At 43.7% G+C, this 21886-nt stretch overlaps 1 protein-coding gene across 1 annotated transcript in view; it reads right to left on the bottom strand.

The window, feature by feature from the left end:
* Positions 1-21886, bottom strand: part of LOC126176323 (proton-coupled amino acid transporter-like protein CG1139) — a 214731-nt gene that overhangs the window by 22972 nt on the left and 169873 nt on the right. The window contains exons 6-8 of the mRNA XM_049923473.1: positions 12488-12609; positions 9844-9928; positions 2576-2854 (exon numbers count right to left, since the gene is read on the bottom strand). Of these exons, the coding sequence (XP_049779430.1) occupies positions 2576-2854; positions 9844-9928; positions 12488-12609 (486 nt within the window). The remainder of the gene's footprint in view (positions 1-2575; positions 2855-9843; positions 9929-12487; positions 12610-21886) is intronic.

The following is a 21886-nucleotide window of genomic DNA, read 5'->3' as shown; positions in this document are numbered from 1 at the left end:
AAAAGATAAATCTTACGTGTCACCTAATAGAGTCCTGCATGACCGAGTAAGCGAGCACAAAATACGAGGTGGGGCGAGCACACCCTAACTGGATAGGCTACCCGCATAGATAGGCTACCCGAGCATAGAAGCCGTGACCGAATACGAAGCACATAACTTCAAACACATTACACGTGTTATTATCCGTGTGACACTGCAGCCAGAACGGGCTTCTTATTTGTGGTGTCTCTCTCTGTAATCATGCAGCGCGAGGAAGCCAGTGTAGTAAGACGTAAGATTGAAATCAATGTTTACACATTAAAGAAAGGGGAAGGTCTAAAAAGCCAAGTATGGAGTACATTTCTGTTGGTTGTAGATGAAAACATTGCGTCTACTGGGTACGTATCGTGCATAAACTCACTTTATTGTTTCTCCAGTCGGGAACCACTCATTTAAAGAAACACAGTTGCAAGAAACCTCACAAAGATCGTTTCTTTGGCAGTCCTTGGAAATATGCTTGAAATAAGTGAAAAGCAGGAAATTCTTAACAATGTGCGACAAATGTGTGCTACGTACGCAGGTACAACATTCAATCATTAACGTAATCGTTTTTGCATAGTTAGTGGAAAGTGTATTATAGAGAAACGGGAATGTTGTGACTCGTATAATATTTCATTAACGTAAAACATCTCGTTTTTATGGGAACGGGGGTCGGGTTGTTCGGGGGGAGAGACCAAACAGCGAGGTCATCGGTCTCTTACGGGAATGTTTCGATGATTTCCATATCAGTTCTGTATTACTTGTCTCTTTTGTTTATTATCATAGACCCTTCAAGTACTGTGTCATCACCACCCAGAAAGAGAGCTCGTTTCAAGGAATGGAGGAACAACAGATCATCCGCAGCAGATGAAGTAGATCTGTACATTTTAATGCACCCCGGAGATGATGATGACATCTTAAAGTGGTGGAGCAGACATGAAACAGATCTGCCAGGTTTGGCTGCAGTTGCAAGACGTATTTTATGTATCCCAGCAACAAGCGCACCTAGTGAAAGGTGCTTTAGTAAAGCCGGCATGTTACTACCAAATTGCCGCAGCCAATTAAATCCGGAACGCGTTAGTGATTTCCTGCTGATCAACAATAACTATAATTTTGTTTATGTTGCAAACAATTGAAACGTATGACAAGTTACGTCTGTAAATGTTTAATGTTCTTTGTATGCTTTCTTTATGAAGATGGTTGTCTTCTAGATTACAGTGAAAGCACTTATTTAATGTTTCCTATAAATGAAAGGAAAAATATCTCTTTTGTTTGGAAATGAGACTCGTCTTCTATCCGCGATTGTATAGATATATCATTTTACTTTCCAGGTGCTTTATGAATTTAGCTGTGTCACGTACCCGTTCTTGGAAATGTTACTTTTGTATTAAAAGAGAGAGAGAGAGAGAGAGAGAGAGAGAGAGAGAGAGAGAGAGGCGTTGGATTTGTACAGTAAAGTACAGTGCAGCGAACCGGGGCGAGGCGAGGTGAGATGTCAGCGGTCATGCTCGGTTATCCGCGTGTCCGGAATCCGGACAACAGACATGGCGCGAGTACGTGACCGAACCGAGTCGTATGGGGCCGGACATGTGCGGCTCGGTCCCCCCGTCAACAGGCGAGCCGTGACCGGTCAAACACGGAGCGTTGCAGCACTCTATCAGCTAACTCATTAAACAGGCAATACAATGTGTATCAATGCAAATTGCTTCACTCTTTAAACATTTTAAGTGACTATGTGAGTACATGAATAATGGACAGTGAAAAGTGATTAGTTTAAATCAATATTACGGCGTATTAAATAAACATTTACTGCAACATAAGTTATCTCTGGAGTTACGTCGGACCGTAGTTAATAACTTGACGTAGCAACGGCATAGTACACAGCAAAATTTCATCCTCGCATGTATGATGTGAAAAACGACCGTAATGATGAAATCAAGAATCGAGATTTTATTTCATCACGGAACTAACCGGGCATAAAAATAAAAATAAACGATTGCAGTTTACCAGTTCGCACAAGCTGAGAAGACTGTTGCGGGCAGATAACAGAATATTTCGAAACCACGCGAGGAGTTGTGTTCTTACGACAGTTATGGTGCTGTTCCACGTCATACCGACGGGGACGAACATCGTTACGAGTCGCGTCTCGTCCCGGCGAGTGAAGAAGTAGGGAAGGGACGCCACAATAACGAACACAATGGTAAAAAGGGGGACAACTGAGGCAAATCAGAGAAGTAGCGACAAATTTTCTTCCTACGCATCATCAGAAATAGGTTGGTCAGGTGATCGGGAGGGAAATGGTAAAAAGGGGGCAACTGAGGCATATCAGAGAAGTAGCGACAAATTTTCTTCCTGCGCATCATCAGAAATAGGTTGGTCAGGTGGTCGGGAGGGAAATGGTAAAAAGGGGGCAACTGAGGCATATCAGAGAAGTAGCGACAAATTTTCTTCCTACGCATCATCAGAAATAGGCTGGTCAGGTGGTCAGGAGGGAGATGAATTTGGTATAAGGCATACCCTGCGCCACGCGCCACTGCACGTGTAGATGTGGACTTACCACTCCTATTCCTTCCATGGCGAAGACGACGGTACTAAAGAAGAGTGGGAAACGGCCGATGTCTTCATTCAGCGGCAGCTGCCCGGGATCCTTCATGTCGCGGAACATGTAGTAGAGCGTGCAACCGAAACCAACCACGATGAACAGATTGGCGGCCGTCGAGAAGGGCACCAGGAACTTGAGGTTGCGCACCAGGCAGCTGGGCACGAGCGGCAGCAGCATCATGGCAATGTAGATGCGCACGTCCAGGATAGCCCACGGGAACAGCACGTCGCACACCTGTGTGAAGGGTCGGAGCGTCAGTGCAGTTGGCCACGAGCGGTAGCAGCAACACGGCGCGCAGCTCTGGTTAAGAATACGGGAACAACGGCGCAACGTGGTCGAATGGAACCTTCAAGACGAGAATGTTTGCCCTTACACACACGTGCAGTCCAAAGTCGGGCCACTGTCACATCCTGAATGTCCCACAACTCTGGTTATAGGCTAGGCGCAAATTGAAACGCGTATAGCACGTGTCACGTGACACGACAGTACAGGGCGACACGCACCTGCCGCACGAGTCGCGCGGGTGCAGCGCATATTGCGTCGCGTACACCATACTTCGCACGCGCCGACTGGCGACGCTCTGCGCTGACAGAACCGAAGCGCGCGCAACCTGTTATCTTCCTCAAATGATTTTACAGAAACTATTCACTGAAAAATTTGATTTTTGCCTTGCTTGTAGCGTCATATGTCAGCTTCGTGGCGAAGTGCCCATGATCGAGCTAATGACCATTCTTATGGTGATGTACACATTTTAGTAAGACACTACGCAAAATGCAAAAAGTTTGGGAACGAAAATTAGGGGTCGCTATGATTTTGGGTTTGGTGCGTATTACACTATATGTTGCTGCGTGTGAAATTTAGCTAACATGTTGCATTCTTGTGTAGACTTGGGAGGAGGTCTCTATATGCCTTTGATCTCGAGAAAATGGATCCCATGTAGCGCGCTCGCTTCCGATCTCACGCCCACGGAAATTAAACACTCGCAACATCTTTCATATCTCCTAAACCGCTCGAGACATCGAAACGAAAGTTTGGCGAATGATAGCACACAAGGAGAAGAGTGTTTGGCCAATTCTTAAACACACGGAACTTTCTTATCTGTATATCAGTACCTATTTATATATCAGTACTTACACTTCCCTTTTTATGTATTTCACTCCAGTGACTGTAGCTAGCGAAACTAGAGCTTATTCGTATGAAAATAAACATGGAATTTCTTCTTTTATGTTCCTGCAAACCGACACTAGAGGTTTTCCGTAAGCTATTGGGCTGTGTGAGTGCCAATTACTTGTTTAATGAGGCACTCTGTTTCGGAATTCTGTCTCAATAACTGCTGTGAGATGAGTTTGGTAAATTACACTGTGACAAAGAAAGTACAATTAAACCAGTCACCAAGAGAAATGTGGCCGTTACTCACAAACGGCGATGCTTCTTCGAATGAGAAAAGGTTAACAACTCACACAAAAATAGATTGCCAATTCTGTTGGAATTTTGGTACAATCCCCGTAACCCATCGTATTGTTAACACTGAGCAACTGGAGTGGAAACTTACCAAAGGATTTTATTCCTTCTCATGATCTGAGAAGTATTAAAATAATGACGAGCGTTCCTTCAGGTGGAATGATAGGCACATGCCAGATACTGGTTTCCCACCTACGGCTTGCCAAACTGACAATGTGTGATCGCGAATAAAATAGTTGTTATTGAGAAAAATAAACACTTGACCTGTCGTACAACACAATGGTCAATGTATTGTCAGCAGCGGAGGATAATGAGCGCGACAAGAATGCTCAAGCTAGCCATGTGTACCTTGGAGTTCGAAAAACATTGTCATGAAAGTAGATCTGCCTTTGCCAGCAGTAAATTTCAACAAATTAAATATATCTAATCGTAATACTCTTTTAGGATATTCCTACTTTCGTAATAATACCGACCGTTTTCTTCATTTGTGTAGCCTGTTGTATAATTAGTTTATTAATGCTGATAATGTTCATGCAACAATTGAAATGCTTTTTCTCATCAAGACGAATCAATTGAAACATTGTTATTTGTGACTGCTTTTCGAATTTTTTTAGCTTGCAGTGGAAGTGTGATGTTCACATGCATGTAGTACAGTGTGACGTATTATACAGTATTATTACTCCATATCTCAGTAATCACAGTGAGACTTCTATACTTCATATCTTGGACGCTTTTTACCAGGAGCACAAAGGGATCACACCTGTGGAGATTATCCTTTTCTAAATTTTTGTAACAGATCGTACAGATACGCCAGCATACTAAGCAGTGAAGAGATAAACTTGTTTTACTTTCCTGCCTTGCTTCTTAATCACATGATTTTATACTATTACTTGCTTCCTTATTCACTACCCTCTGTCCCGTCTTGCGATCTGAAAACTTCGCGGAGGCATATGATACAATTCCAGCGGCCAATGGCTCATCAGTTACTGAAGTATGCATTTTTCTTGACAGAAGAAAAACAAAATCAAACAAAACTATACAGATATAAATAACAGAAAAGTATAATGTACTAAAGCCGGCCGAGGTGGCCGAGAGGTTCTAGGCGCTACAGTCTGGAACCGCGCGACCGTTAAGGTCGCAGGTTCGAATCCTGCCTCGGGCATGGATGTGTGTTATGTCCTTTGGTTACTTAGGTTTAAGTAGTTCTAAGTTCTAGGGGACTGATGATCACAGCAGTGAAGTCCCATAGTGCTCAGAGCCATTTGAACCATTTATTTTATAATGTACTAACGAAGGAAGCTGGAACCTTTAAATGGGGAAAAACGAAACACTACCCAAAGGCAATAAAAATTAGTACACAGCAAGGCAAAATTTATCATATGGGCAATACTACCACTGCTCATATGTACCGTTCCGATGTGAGCATATGGCTGGGCTACTTTTCCGCTCCCCGCCTCAAATTTCCCACGGTGCTAGCGAGGCACGCGCGACGCGCGGCGCGAGAAACTGTGCTCAACCACAACGCCGCGCGACCTGGCGCAGGCGCGTGTCGCATCCCAGTCGCGTCGCGTCGCAATTTGCGCGGTCCCATTTGAACCTGTGATGTTACAAAAACGCGCGCTGCGCTGCATCACGCCACACGTGCTATACGCGTCTCAATTTGCGCCTAGCCTAATGTACGATATGACAGGAGAGCCACAATGAGGTCCCTTCCACACTGTTGAGGTGCTGATAACGCTCTTACCACAGTTACGCGGCAACCACAGTTATCACTCAATATCTTACGCAGTTTCTACCCTTATATACCCTACCAGGCCTGCTAACAACATTAAAGACGAACAACACAAATGCACTTGTTGGCCATTCTACCTGTTACAGAGAATTGCAACTCTAATCAACTTACGTACCGCCAGCCGTTGTGGCAGAGCGGTTCTAGATGATTCAGTTTGGAACCGCGTGACCGCTACAGTCGCAGGTTCGAATCCTATCTCGGGCATGGATGTGTGTGATGTTCTTAGGTTAGTTAGGTTTAAGTAGTTCTAAGTTCTAGGGGACTGATGACCTCAGATGTTAAGTCCCATAGTGCTCAGAGCCATTTGAACCATTTGAAACACGTACCAGTCGTTGGTGTGTATGTGCTTGAAGTTACATTTACATCTGACGGTGTCTTCTGGATACTTCACTTTTTTTTGTCAGGCAGCGTACCAATGAACTGGGGTTTGACGTCTGTAACCCTGGCTGTCAGTTCGCAGACGATGGTGTTGTTGACAGAGAGGATCCAGCTCTAGAAAGTGATACGAAATGTGAGTGTGAAATACTAAGGGACCAAACTGCAGAGGTAATCGGTCCCTAGATTGCACACTACTTAAACTAACTTATGCTAAGGACAACACACACACCCATGCCCGAGGGAGGACTCGAACCTCCGGCGGGAGATGATACGAAATGAGGAGAGACAAATTTATTAGTACCTTACCCAAAATATAAATAAGTGCACTGCAAGCCAACACATGCTATTTCATAAACACTAAATTTATATTTTCACATTGTTGTTGTCATTAAATAGTAATAAAAATACATTTGACATCGTTTGACTGTACGATCGACGATTACTTTCGACATCAGGGAGTGTGACTCACAGCTGATTTAAGCTGTTTAGAAGGAAGATGTAATTCACAGACGGGACACGTGGTTTTAGAACGATCAATGGATGAGTATTGTGTTTTGGTGTGGCACAGCTACCCAACTGGATAAATTAAAGATATAGAGTACATTCAAAGAAGAACTGAATAGTTGCACTCCAATAAATGAAACAATCAACATTACCATACAAAGATTAAAACAACAAGGAAGCACAGCAAGCTCATACATTAATGAAACAGCAACCACACTCAACACCAAAACAGCATGAAATTAGTTTACGCTCCAAAAAATATTCTATTTCCAACGTGAAGGATTGCCAATGCGCTCACCAATTAGTGGCCTCCTAGCCAACATATTCATCAACAACTTAGAGAAAAAGGTCTCTACACACATAATAAAACCAAAAAACGACGAAGGTATATGCTGGCACCGTTACGTCGACGACAAAATATGCCTGCTTGATGAATCCACACACACACACACGCACACACACACACACACACACACACACACACAGAGAGAGAGAGAGAGAGAGAGAGAGAGAGAGAGAAAACAGCTACACAATGAAACAAACACCCAAAAATTCCCTTTAATTTAGAAACAGAAACGGACAAAACGCTAAATTTTCTGAATTTCACCATTCGAAAAACAAACATCATCCATGACTTTACAACATTCAGAAAACCGACAGCCACGAGCACCACCATTCACAATATGTCGAATCACCCGTTGGCACACAAGCAAGCAAGCTTCAGAATCATGCTCCACAGATTGATCAGAACACCCAAATAGCAGTGGAAAATCGTTACAAGACCCATATGGTAGAGAAATTAAACCAACAAATTTGTAGATGGAAAAGGAACAAACGCACCACACATACAAAAACTTACACAACACAAAACAACACAATACACAAACAATGGCCACATGCAAGACACAAGACTGCAACAACACACACATAAAAAATTACACACACTCACCTAATAACAAAACTGTCAGCAGAACAGGCAGCATATTGAAGAAAGAGATATTTCAAATAGGATACAGGACCGACAACACAAAACAGAAAAAACTCAGAACATAGGAGACACCCACAGATAAATTCAACAGATCAGAAATATATGAACTGACATGCAACACTTTCCAATCAATATACATAGGATGAGCATACAGGAATTTTCAAAAAAGATACTCGTAGTACCTGAGAGCCCTAAAAAGTAACAGCATCCATAGCACATTTTCTGTCCACCTAATAGTCCACAGCCACCATCCAACTACAACAGCAAAATGTTTAAAAAGACTGAAATGCAGGAGCAGCCTACATCACTAGCGAACAATAGAAGAAAACTCGTACATACAGAAGGTAACAGCAGAAGGTCGACAAGTTCTTAAGTGAATACACTATACTCTGTAAAGGCACATTGTTTAACAAATTAAAGGAACATTACACAAAAGGAAACACACACACACACACACACACACACACATAACACAGAGAGAGAAAAGGAGAGATAAGAGTATACAAAATTGAACTTCGACGCCAAACTCACTTAGGAACAAATGAACGGCGAAAAAAGAAGGGTCTGTCAACAACAAAACGTGAGTAATAACAAATATGTAAGCGAAACATTTTGCCACACCAAAATCACGTTTTTAAAAATCAAGGAATCTTTTAACTCACTGATGATATTCGTATTTATATTGTTTGGTTTGTAGATGACAGGCTATCAGTATAGTACATCATACAGATGGTTCTGCAAAACTGCATAATGTGAAATCAAGCTATGAACAAAATCGAATAAAAACTGTCTTTAGGTCTCATTTTGTTAGATCAGTTGTAAGTAGGCTGTTTAGGTTTTTATATTGGTAACGACATGTAGCGCTCTATATTAAAATCACTGGCTGTGATGTGTGCAGTCTGTGGCTGGGTGGCATTGTTGTAATATTCGCCATTGTAATGTTGGGCTGTTGCCTGTTAACAGTGCGTAGCGTTGCGCAGTTGGAGGTGAGCCGCCAGCAGTGGTGGATGTGGGGAGAGAGATGGCGGAGTTTTGAAATTTGTAAGACTGGATGTCATGAAGTGCTATATACATTATGACTTTTGAACACTATTGAGGTAAATACATTGTTTGTTCTATATCAAAATCTTTCATTTGCTAACTATGCCTCTTAGTAGTTAGAGCCTACAGTAGTTTGAATCTTTTATTTAGCTGGTAGTAGTGGCGCTCGCTGTGTTGCAGTAGTTCGAATAACGAAGATTTTTGGTGAGGTAAGTGATTTGTGAAAGGTATAGGTTAATGTTAGTCAGGGCCATTCCTTTGTAGGGATTTTTGAAAGTCAGATTGCGTTGCGCTAAAAATATTGTGTGTCAGTTTAAACACAGTCATGTATAATTTTTTCTACAGTTACAATCTAAAATATCTTCACTTTTCACAGTTTTTCGATAAACAAACCACAGAGGTGCCGAAACGTGTTTGGATAACAACGGAAAACTGTGTTTTACTTAAAAGGCGGAACCTATAGCTAATAAAGAACTGCGCGATTCATCAGTGTCATAAAATGGTTCAAATGGCTCTGAGCACTATGGGACTTAACACCTGAGGTCATCAGTCCCCTAGAACTTAGACCTACTTAAACCTAACTAACCTAAGGACATCCCACATCCATGGATGCCCGAGGCAGGATTCGAACCTGCGACCGTAGCAGTCGCACGGTTCCGGACTGAAGCGCCTAGAACCGCTCGGTTACCGCGACCGGCATCAATGTCGTACTGAGTCAGTGTGAGACAGCAGCAGAAGTCGATAAAGTAAGGCGTTGTGCACCGCGAACCGTAAAAGTAGAAAATTTGGGCTTAAATAGAGGTACACCAAAGGACTTCCTTCTTACTTACCATTCACCGATGAAATAAGAAAGGAGGAGGCAAGGGGGAGGAGAGGAGTAGATTACAGGTTGATAATGTACCCTCCACCGTACAACGCACAATGGCTTTCAGTTATACAGGTAGATGAAGATTTAGAACAGCAATGGGTGGTGTGAACTATTAATCACAGACTGTCACTGCTGTAGAAGGAATGAATTTCATGACTCGCTGCCACTAAGCGAGAGCCGTAGGAACTGACCTGCTTAATACTGGTAGAAACGAAGATGACGTAGACGCAGCATGCGCTGTAGTAGGTGATAACCAGCGCCAAGTTGACGAACGTCCTGCAACGAGAAGGGATTAGTGCTCAGGGGAGAGAATTTCCACCGTAATTCGTCTGGCGATGCACCAGTGGTAGACACGCACGTCCCAGTCAGCGCACTCCACGCCAGTATATGTCGTTTGATAAACACTAAATTTTCCTTTTTCACATTCTTATTGTCATTAGGCCGTCATTTTAATTAATTATCAATTAATTTATATATACACATCAGTATATTAAATAATATGTAAATATTCATGACAGGATGATTTCAAGGCCAGAAATAAAATTTTCACAAAAATGTAAGTTAAAGTCATGTGTGAATTACTTTTTCTCGACGGAGAAATTTTTACTTTTAAAACTCAACCGTATAGCCTTCTTATTGCAAATCTAGTTCAGTCATGTTAATATATATAGTGGCTCCCTACCAACAGAATTGCCAATCTGCGCGAGATACGATTTAAAATTGCAGTCTAAGTTCGAGTTTGGCTGCCATAAAGCAGTAATATTGTCTCAAATGTCTTATGACACATGAATGTCACAGTAGCTAGTATCGTTTTTAACCAGAACCTCTTCAGACATAATGGAAACTTCTTAGTGAATTTTATTGCATATTCTGAATCTACGCCAAGAAATACGTACGGTTTACTCAAACCATTATTTGTCATTCGTAGTAGATGATGATGTAATCGACAGATGCAAAATGTGCCTGTTTCTGCAAGTACGAACCAGCGAAGTATTCGATTCTACATTTCATTCACGATCTAATTGTAAACCTTTGTGTTCTGACGGTTGATATTTCTGTTCTAAATTTACTTTAGTGTTGCAAATTTGATTGTGCAGTGCACTATGGTTAGCCGTTCCAGTGTCTCGTCAGAAACCACCTTTAGCGTGATCCACAACCAATGACGTCGGTGCAATACGAGTACATTAAAAAGCCAAAGAAACTGGTACCTACCTAATATCGTGTAGGGCCCCCGTGGGCATGCAGAAATGCCGCAACACGACGTGTCATGGACTCGACTAATGTCTGAAGTAGTGCTGGAGGGAACTGACACCCTGAATCCTGCAGCGCTGTCCATGTATCCGTAAGAGTACGAGGAGGTGGGGATCTCTTGTGAACAGCACGTTGCAACGCATCCCAGATATGCTCAATAATGTTCATGTCTGGGGAGTTTTGTGGCCAGCGGAAGTGTTTAAACTCAGAAGAGTGTTCCTGGAGACACTCTGTAGCAATTTTGGACATGTGGGGTCCTGTACTGTCCTGCTGGAACTGACCAACTCAGACAGGATGCTTACGTACGTGTCACCCGGCAGAGTCGTATCTAGAAGTTTCAAGGGCCCATATCATTCCAACGGCACACGCTCCACACCAATACAGAGCGTCCACCAGGTTGCACCAGTCTCCTGCTGACATGCAGGGTTCATGGATTCATGGGGTAGTCTCCGTCCCCGCGTACCCGTAAACGTGCATCCGCTCGATACAATTTCAAACGAGACTCTTCCCACCACGCAACTTGTGTCAAGTCATCAACAGTCCAATGTCGGTTTCGACGCGCCCAGGCGAGGCGTAAATCTTCGTGTTGTGAGTTATAAAGGTTACACTAGTGGGCCTTTGGCTCCGAAAGCCTATATCGATGATGTTTCGTTGAATGGTTGGCACGCTAACACTTGTTGGTGGCCCAGCATTGAAATTTGCAGCAATTTGCGGAAGGATTGCACTTCTGTCAAGCTGAACGATTCTCTCCAGTCGTCGTTGGTTCCTTGCAGGATCTTCTTCTGGCAGTAGCGATGTCGGAGATTTGATGTTTTATCGGATTCCTGATATTCACGGTACACCCGCGAAATGGCCGTACGGGAAAATCCCCACTTCGTCGCTACCTTGGAGATGCTATGTCCCATCGCTCATGCGCCGACGATAACACCACGTTCAAAATCACTTAAGTCTTGATAACCTGCCACTGTATCAGCAGTAATCGATCTGATAATGTCTTGTACAGGCGTTGCCGACCGCATTCTGCCTGTTTACACAACTCTATATTTGAATACGCATGACTATACCAGTTTCTTTGGCGTTTCAGTGTTTTTGTACTGTACAATCAGATTCGCAACACTCAAGTAACGTATAAACATGAATATAACCATTAGAACACAAAGGTTAATATTTACATCGTAAATGTAATGTAGAATCAATTGCTTCGATTCTTAATTACAAAAACAGCTACACTTTATATTTGTGGATTACAGCGCCATCTACCACGAATGGGAAGAAATGGTTTCAGGAAACCGTACGTATTTTTTGGTGTAGAATTCAAATTGCAATAGAAATGGGGGGGGGGGGTCCCCAGTTGGAAATACAAAGTTTACCCACCAGGAAGGGTGGTTACGAGGTGACCAAACGTAGCACAGACTAATGTATCCTTTCGCAGTATTGTCTTTTCAGTTGTAACATTTTTTTCGTACGATGCGTCGTTTTCGAGATATTTTGTTGCCTCAAGTTAAAACAAACACCCTCACTTACGCTTGGCTGCGCCTCGTACAATCTGTGACTATCACAAATATTGTAGACATGGAGACTCACTTGGAGAAGGGCGCCCACACTTTCAGACGACCCGGCCCATACAGGAAGGCGTATTCTGCCGTCTCCGCGAAGCCAAGCAAGGGCACACGAGCCCTTCGGCACACGATGTGGGACGACCGCACCTGCAACAACACAGCCACACTGGTTTTAGTGTGTGAGATTACCAGCTCAATCTAAAACGTTTAAATTGTAATCTTAGAAATTATACAGACAAACGTTTCCTTCACTTGTATTTTGAAACTTGGAAAACATTCCAGAAGATCGTCCTTGTGAAATGCACTCCATCCAAAATCAAAGCCTTTACAGGATGAATCAGAACTCCATCGACAAACTTTCAGAGGTTGTTCTGCAATGACGTCAGAGTATTTTGGTATAAGGGACTCACGGTCTGTCGCGGATCTTCATAGAGTTATTGCATTTCTTTTGGGTTTTACTGCAATTAGCTTAGTATGTGCACTGAACTGAAAATGGTGGACGTCAGTGCAAATGCCGAGGGTATGCGCCGTACGAGTGTTTTTATATTCTCTCACGGTTCCCGCTGTTGACAGCAGTAGTACCCGTTTGAACTTGTTCCTTGAAGCTTGCATTCAGAACTGCCCGCTGCTGTCTAGTTTGTTGTCTTCCGGCAGAGTTAGTTGTGCGCCAACATTGACACACAGCAGTACTACGGATAGGTTTGCTGGCGAAGAGTCGGCCGATATGCATCCCGTGTGTGACTTCACTGAATCCATGGAAGGATAGAATAGCGAAGGTTTGCTTGACATCTTCCCGCACCGACGGCTGACACATCACAGCACTTTTTTTCATCTCTACATTGGCGTCAACTGCAAACCCGATCTTTCCGTGTTAGAATGGAAGCTATTGGATTTGTGAGGTATGCTAGAGCACCAGATACGGAACAGGATGTGTTACATGCGATCGGTGAGAATCCTAACTCTCGTAGTCGGAGCGTTGCACGAGCTCTGGACACAAGCCAATCAAAGGCTTTGAGAGTCGTACATGAACAAAAGAAGGAAGATGGAGCTTTAATTCTCCGTCGGCAGTGCTGTCATTAGATACGGCACGAATACAACAATTGTTATCACCCACAGCAGGCGCAATCGCCACAGCTATCGTACTTACCATTTCGATTGATGTTTTCTATTTGTTTTCGTACAGCAATTTACAGAAAACCCCAGTTTTCCGGATTTCGTATTGTTTGCAAAAGAGGCCACATTTATATGATAGGGTATGTTCAACAGCTGGAAATACCATGTACAGGATGACAAAAATCGACATGCAATTGTATGTCGATCCTATCAACAGATGTTTGCAGTCTACAATTTTGTGATCGGACATTACCTGCTTCCTGTCCGCCCCCGGTACCTGAATGGTCAGCGTGACGGATTGTCAATCCTCTGGGTCCGAGTTCGATTCCCAGCTGTGTCGGGGTATTTTCTCCGCCCAGGGACTGGGTGTTGTGCTGTCCTCATCCTCATCGTCTGCAGGTCGCCGAAGTGTCGTCAGATTGAAAGACCGGCACCCGGCGAACGGTCTGCCCGACAGGGGGCCCTAGCCATACGAATAAAGATAAAGAACCTGCTTCCTGTTACCCTGAACTCAGTCGTGTTCCTCTAACATGTCCTCTCAACACTTCCTAGATGTGCCGCTGAGAGTTCGTCGCCTTACCTGGTTTCAACAGAGTGGGGCTCCGGCACACTTTGCATTCGATGTTAAGGACCAGATTGGACTACACACTGGACGGCAGTGAATTGGACAGTATTCCTGTTCCATGGCCAGCTCAGTCACCAGACATGATATCAATGGACTTCTTCTTTTGGAGGCATGTGAAGGGGCTAGTGTATAAGATTGGTCGATAATCGCACGAACCTTGTTACTAGGATTATCGCTGCCAAACTCCTGGCACTCTTGAGCGTATAAGACAGTCAATGGTGAGCCGCTGTATGCTCTGTCGTTATCATTGCGGTCAAAATTTTAAGCTGTAGGGGAACTGTTCTGGATTTGTTACGTGTTGTACTAGACAGTGACACAAAAGACTGAACACACTGTGATAAAAGCGTATGCGTTTCGTCCGAGGATAGTTGCATTTCTCTATATTGTGTGTTGTACGTTTTGGTTATTGCTTATTACAGGCTTCTTCACTGTTGTGAAGGTATTTTTAGGGGGAAAATGATAATTGCGGTAACAACCCGAGTAAATCATAATTACATTACTGCTCTGTGAAGAGCCGCCCGAAACCGTGCGTCCCTTATACCAAAATACTCAGAAGATATCCATGAACAACCTCTGAAAGCGTGTCGGTCACTTCTGATTTATCTTGTTTAAGTCCAAACGTCGCTCCAGTTGTATGATAGAGCTCCCAGTTGTTATACGTATTTCAAACTCACAATATGAAAGTCATTTGTTTCATGTTACTTGCAAGCTCTTTGAATAACGAAGTTATCTCAATAGTTGTGAACGTAAATATTATGAAATGTCACGACAATTGTTCTTTTGTCATTTGCCGACAGCTGCGTACACCATAGCCCATTAACTCCAAATTTCGCAGCATTGTCCTAACAGCTATGTCCGTCGTACGTCTCACATTGATTTCTGCGGCTATTTCATGCAGTCTTGCTTGTCTTTTAGCACTGACAACTCTACTCAAATTGGGTTGCTCTCGGTCCTTAAGTGAAGGCCGTCGGCCATTGCATTGTCCGTGGTGACAGGAAATGCCTGAAATTTGGTATCCTTGCACGCTCTTGACACTGTGGATCTCGGAATACTGAATTCCCTAACGATTTCCGAAATGGAATGTGCCATTCTCTTAGCTCCAACTACTATTCCGCGTCCAAAGTCTGTTGATTCTCGGCGTGCGGCCATAATCACGTCAGAAATGTTTTCACAGGAATCACTTGAGTAAAAATGACAGCTCCGCCAATGCACTGACCTTTTGTAGCTTGTGTACGCGATGTTACCCCCATATAGGGTGTCCCATTTGTCTTGACCACCCTAAATAACTGTTTGTCCAGATGCAAATTACAGAATTTTTCAAGCAACTCTTCTTTAGCCGTCAGGGGGACGTCAATCATCATGATTGCCTTCGTTGTAGCTTTGTTTCTTACAAAGATGTGAACAGCGGTATGACTTCTTTAAATGACACCCTGTATTTTTTATTCGGTAATTCATTTCCTCTCCTAAAGACTATTGAAAAATATATCACACTGTACCATTCACTGAAACACTACGTTATTAATTACATAAGACAACACAGACGTTGACGCTCCCAGCGCTTAGTGCAGGTACTACTGGAACACATCATCCACGTGCTGACGTTGACAGAGGACGAATGTAAACATAAGTAGAATGCACAATCGTCATTCAGTCAACCATCGTCAGTTGTAAGAGTAGAATGTACACTAACGAAGAGAAGGTAGAAATGCAACTCATCTATGGGAAATTTAAGTTAGCAGAACAGTAATCGCAATACTGTTTTCTTGTGTACTGGTACATTTAGTACAGTACTTTAGTCTTTTAAATACTGTAGTGTAGAGTAGGCATACAGTAAAGGCTGTCCTTCCTACAAACTGCATCGACGTAACATTTCTTTTATTGTTGTTGTTGTTGAAGGTAGGCGAAATGCTATGCAGGCAGTTGAATTGTGGAGAGAGCGATATCCTGACAAGAACCCACCTCCCCGACGGATGTTTTTTCGTCTTGGTGGGACGCTTCAGGAAAAGGGAAGTTTCAACCCACAACAACGCAATCGTCGTAGTACTCGCACAGACGAAGCTACCGAAGTTACTGTTCTCTCTTCCGTTGCTATGAATCCACATGTGAGCCCAGAATTGCGTGCAATTCTCTAAGTGGGCACAGCAGCAAATCCTCGCCAACCCGAACTTCTTCTCCAATGTTCTATTTACCGATGAATGTTCCTTCTCAAACAAAGGACAGGTAAATACAAGGAACATGCATTATTGGTCCAGCGACAATCCACAATAGCTTAGACAGGTGGAACATCAATGTCAGTGGAGAGTTAACGTCTGTGTGTGATGCTTGGTACTACAGTTATTGGCCCTTTTTTTATCAATGGTAGTCTAAATGGCACAGCGTATGCCAACTTCCTCAGACGAATTCTTCCTCCTCTTCTGGATGAAGTGCCGCTAAGAGCCAGAATACGATGGATGTCCAGCACTTAATGCCTGGCGTGCACGTCGTGTTCTGAACCGAAGATATCCTAGTCGGCCGGAGTGGCCGTGCGGTTCTAGGCGCTACAGTCTGGAGCCGAGCGACCGGTACCGTCGCAGGTTAGAATCCTGCCTCGGGCATGGATGTGTGTGATGTCCTTAGGTTAGTTAGGTTTAATTAGTTCTAAGTTCTGGGCGACTGATGACCTCAGAAGTTAATTCGCATTGTGCTCAGAGCCATTTGAACCATTTGAAGGTATCCTATCAGATGAATTGGTCGAGGAGGAACAGTTACTTGGTCTGCTAGGTCTCCTGATTTAAATCCTCTGAAGTTTTTACTTTGGGGATGCAGTAAAGACGTTGTCTATCGCGATATTCCAACAACTCCAGGGGACATGCAGGAACGTATCGAGCTCTCTTGTAATTCTCTTCAGCAGGCAGCACTGGAAGCAGTAAACAATTCTTTCATTCAACGAGTACACCAATGTATCGGTGTCCAGGGTCACCACTTTGAGCATCTGTGAATATTCTACTCCTGGGCAATGGTACAGGAGAGTGAAATTCAGTTTTGTGTTACGTTTTTACTTGGTTTTCATTTGTTTTCTGACAACTCCAGCAACTGGACGAGTTTGTGATCCCGGGATAAAAGTCAATGTTGTGTTATGTAATTAATAACGTTGTGTTTCAGTGAATAGTACACTGTGATACATTTTTGAATAGGTCTTTAGGAGAGGAAATGAATGACCGAAGAAAAAATACAGGGTGCCATTTAAAAAAGTCATACCACTGTTCATATCTTTGTAAAAAAAAACAAAGCTACAACGAAGGCACTCATGCTGGTTGATGTCCCCCTGATGGCTAAAGAACATTTGCTTGAAACATTTTGTAATTTGCATCTGGACCAGACAGTTGTTTAGGGAGGTCAAGATAAATGAGACACGCTGTGTATATATATCGCTATCCCATGAATTTAGTCACATCAGATGGGATGGTGCGTTATGTCGTGACTAATCAGTCCAGGTGTACTTCCTCCACGATTTTACTGTCCATTTGATAATCTCTTTGTCATGAGATGTGTGACGATCAGAGAGACACTTGTAAGATGTAACTTCTGTACCCCATAGTGAGGAGATGGTTGTGGGTTGTATGGCTGCTCAGCGGTTGTTGCTCTCAAGAACTGAATTTGCGACAGCTGTGTTGCACTGTAGTCCGTGTATCGGCTGCAGGCGACGGCTATTTCTGTCATCAGCACATCATTGAACACGGCAGTTTTGTTTGGCGGTAACACGCTGTCCTGATACCAGGTAAACCATCGATGTGGTGGCACGTAGAATACTTATTGACTCAACTACCGATGAAATGTGCGTCAGATACGTCGAGTACCCACTAACTGTCAACGATTAAATGTACTAATATCACGACTGACCACGCTGCGCTCGACTGTCACTCCGACAACCTGTTCGAGGTCTTGGTCCATACCAGTGATGTGACACAACCCAGCTACTTCCTTTACTTCGACGGCAGAGCGGATACTTCTCTTCTAATTATTTGTGAGTTTAAGTAGTAAAAATACGATGGTGTAACGAGACACAAAAAAGTGCTTCACCTCAAAGTGGAATCGCAAACGACTTTTACTGTAGCGAGAACATGGCGAAAGCAAGTAAGAGCTGTAAGAGGTCACGAGTGTTAGTAGTAAAAACATGATGGCGTTGTGAGTAAACGGGGTCTACTGCAGTCGCCAAGACAGATGGCCCTGTAAAGTGACTTTCTGGAAGGAGTTATGGGGTGTTTAGAACGAGTCGCGTGACATGGAAACGCAGAAGCAGGGCGTAACCCGGATGACGTTTCAGTGACGTCGGCGGACGGGGCAGGAGAGCCGTGGTCTTCTCGCTCGGTCCTCCATGTTCCACCATTCTGAAAACAATTTAACTGTCCTGCACAATCACATTTATTTCTACACAAATGACCGCTTGCGGCCGGCGAACGGAACCGGTAATTGCATACGAAACAGACGTGTTTGTGGCGCACACTTAAATTATTTTCAAGGTAACAGGTGGTGGGGTCCCAAATAACACATTCGCGCAACGATGCTAAGTACGGGGACAGCTATTAAAAGTGTGAAGCCAGTGGGTAAAGTGGAAAATAAATACGTAAGGGTGACACAGTGGCAAAATTCGTATAAGTGTTGCACTTTTTCTAGTATATGTTTGGACTTCAAATCCCAGGCAGTTGTGTCCGTATCCACTACGGTTGTCCAGAGTCAATATCAGGGACGTCATCACATGCTGCTTTTTCCATCCACTGATGGGTAGACATAAAATCCAGTGACCTTAACTGTTTCTATTGTTACGAGGGCTATTCGGAAAGTAAGGTCCGATTAGACACGAAATAGGAATCAGTGAAAAGCAGGTGACACTTTGCACAGATGTGTTGGGCAGTGTCTCTAGTATGCTCGTCGATCGCGTCACGTCGCTGTTTCGACTCCTGGGTGAACAGTGAGTACGTAAACCCACAATACAGATCGTAACTGACTCCTCCCCGAGTTTTAACTCTGCTCACATGAACCGCTGGCTATGAAGGCAACATTTTGGCACAGACAACGAACTGTAGAATAGCGTAGAGCATTGGCGAAAAGCAGAGGCGGCTCTCTTCTATGACGTGGATACGTTGGTGCAGTGCAACGAGAAATGTCTATGTCTGAGCGGCGACTATATAGACAGGTATCTGGAAGGCTTAGCTAACTGTTGAAAATAAAATAAAAATCATTTTCACAGTGGTTTCCATTTCGTGACCGATCGGACCTTACCTTCCGAATAGGCTTCGTATGTAGATTGCTATCGCCCAAGCTAATTCCCAAATAATAAAATAAGGCAAGAGCGTGGTCTACGAGTGTCTTATTTTCGATGACGTTGCCCCAGAGTTAAGGAATTCATTGCCAAATACATATACCTTCCATCTAATCAGAAACCCAGTTGCATTCACAATCATTGATAGATTAGCCAGCGAGGTATCCGCCAAGGTCCTGTGAGAATATCGTAGGGAGATAGAGTAACGAAATTGCCAAAACGCGACATTACGCACCATCCCATTCCTCCAGGATGCGTACTGGCCGACCGCCGTGACGATCGGGATCCGTCGCGTCCAGGACTAGGGGGAGGGTGTGAACTTATCGACTATAGACACAGCACACCGATTATGACTTAGTAGACAAAACTATTAGTAGAGAATAGATTGTAGGACATTCAAAAAAAAAGACCTGCAGCGATTTTCATTAATACCAGCCCAGTGCCAGGGGCACGCCCACTGGGATTAGCTCGGTGGGCAAGGCCAGAGATAGTAGGCTTATATTTCTACTGGCACACATGTAACGCTGCAGGATGTAGTTTAGTAGAGTAGGGTAGAGCAGATAGCATAGTAGGTTAACAGTAGGTCAAATAGTAGGTATACCCATAGAGTAACTAACCTTCCATCCTGTAGTGAATACTAACAATAAGTAGATAAAGTCTTGGTAGATGCTGCTGAAAATTATTAATTTTGTATGTTACTTCGACCCACTAATGTCATAGGTGGTGGGTTATTTTATTTGATATTGGTTTTGATCAATAAGGATTTCTTTTTTAAAAATAAAAATAAAAAAGAGCATGGTATTTCACGATAATTATTTAACTGTGTCCTGGAAAAAATCGTCGGAGAATGGATGAGATCTCTAACAGCGAACACCGGATTAGGGACGGGGATCAGAGCAGAAAACCTAACGATCCATCGCCTAGGTTTTGCAAAAGACCTGACCCTGTTGATAAACGATACGCAAGAAGCTATTATGCAACTTCAAGCACTGCATTTAATGGCAGAGAAAAAAATGCCTCTCGATGAGCATCGGAAAGAGCAAATGCGTTACCAATATTAAACACGCCTCTAGAACGACGAAAGTCAGTGCTGTCATGCACGTCACTAGAACCAAAAACGTGAAGTATGGAGAATGGATTTCAGATGATCTCAGCGAAACGATATCTCTCGTACAAAGGAAAATAGAACTTGATGGGGTATACGATGTTTACAGAAAAATGTACGCTTAGGAAGATTCAAATGGTTCAAATGGCTCTCAGCACTATGGGACTTAACACCGAGGTCATCAGTCCCCTAGACTTAGAACTACTTAAGCCTAACCAACCTAAGGACATCACACACATCCATGCCCGGGGCAGGATTCGAACCTGCGACCGCACGAATCCTGCAGGGCTGTCCATAAATCCGAAAGAGTACAGGAGGGGAGGGCGAAAGGGGAGGGGGGTGGAGAGCTCTTCTGAACAGAGCGCAAGTGTTTAAACTCAGGAGAATGTTCCTGGAGCCTCTCTGTAGCAATTCTGGACCTGTGGAGTGTCGCATTGTCCTACTGGAATTGCCCAAGTCCGTCGGAATGCAACAGTGAACAAGAATGAATGCAGGTGATCAGACAGGACGCTTATTTACTTGTCACCTGTTGGAGTCGTATCTAGACGTATCAGGAGTCCCATATCACTTTAACTGCACAAGCCCCACACCATTACAGAGCCTCCACCTGCTATAACAGTCCCCTGCTAACATGCAGGATCATGGATTCATGAGGCTGTCTCCATACCCGTACACGTCCGTCCGCTCAATACAATTTGAAACGAGACGTCTGACCAGGCAACATGTTTCCAGTCATCAACAATCCAATATCGGTGTTGACGGGCCCAGGCGAAGCGCAAAGCTTTGTATCGAGCAGTCATCGAAGATACACGAGTAGGCGTTCGGCTCTGAAAGGCTATATCGATAATGTTCAGTTGAATGGTTCGCACACTGACATTTGTTGATGGCCCAGCATTGATATCTGCAGAAATTTGTGGAAAGGTAGCACTTCTGTCACGTTGAACTATTCTTTTCTGTCGTCGTTGGTCGCGTTCTTGCAGAGTCTTTTTCCGGCCTGATTAATGCTGGAAATTTCATGTTTTACCGGTTTCCATATATTTACGGTACACTCGTGAAATGGTCGTACGGGAAAACCTCCAGTTCATCGCTACCTCTGAGATGCTGTGTCCCATCGCTCGTACACCGACTATAATGCCACGTTCAATCTCACTTAAATCTTGATAACCTGCCATTGTAGTAGCAGTAACCGATCTATCAACTGCGCCAGACACTTGTCTTATGTAGGCGTTCCCGACCGCAGCGCTGTATTCTGCCTGTTTGCGTATCTCTGTATTTTAAGACG

The sequence above is a fragment of the Schistocerca cancellata genome, chromosome 3 (genome assembly GCF_023864275.1).
Source record: "Schistocerca cancellata isolate TAMUIC-IGC-003103 chromosome 3, iqSchCanc2.1, whole genome shotgun sequence".
NCBI lineage: Eukaryota > Metazoa > Arthropoda > Insecta > Orthoptera > Acrididae > Schistocerca > Schistocerca cancellata.
Note: the sequence above shows the minus strand (reverse complement) of the source record. Positions and strands in the feature narration are given on the sequence as shown.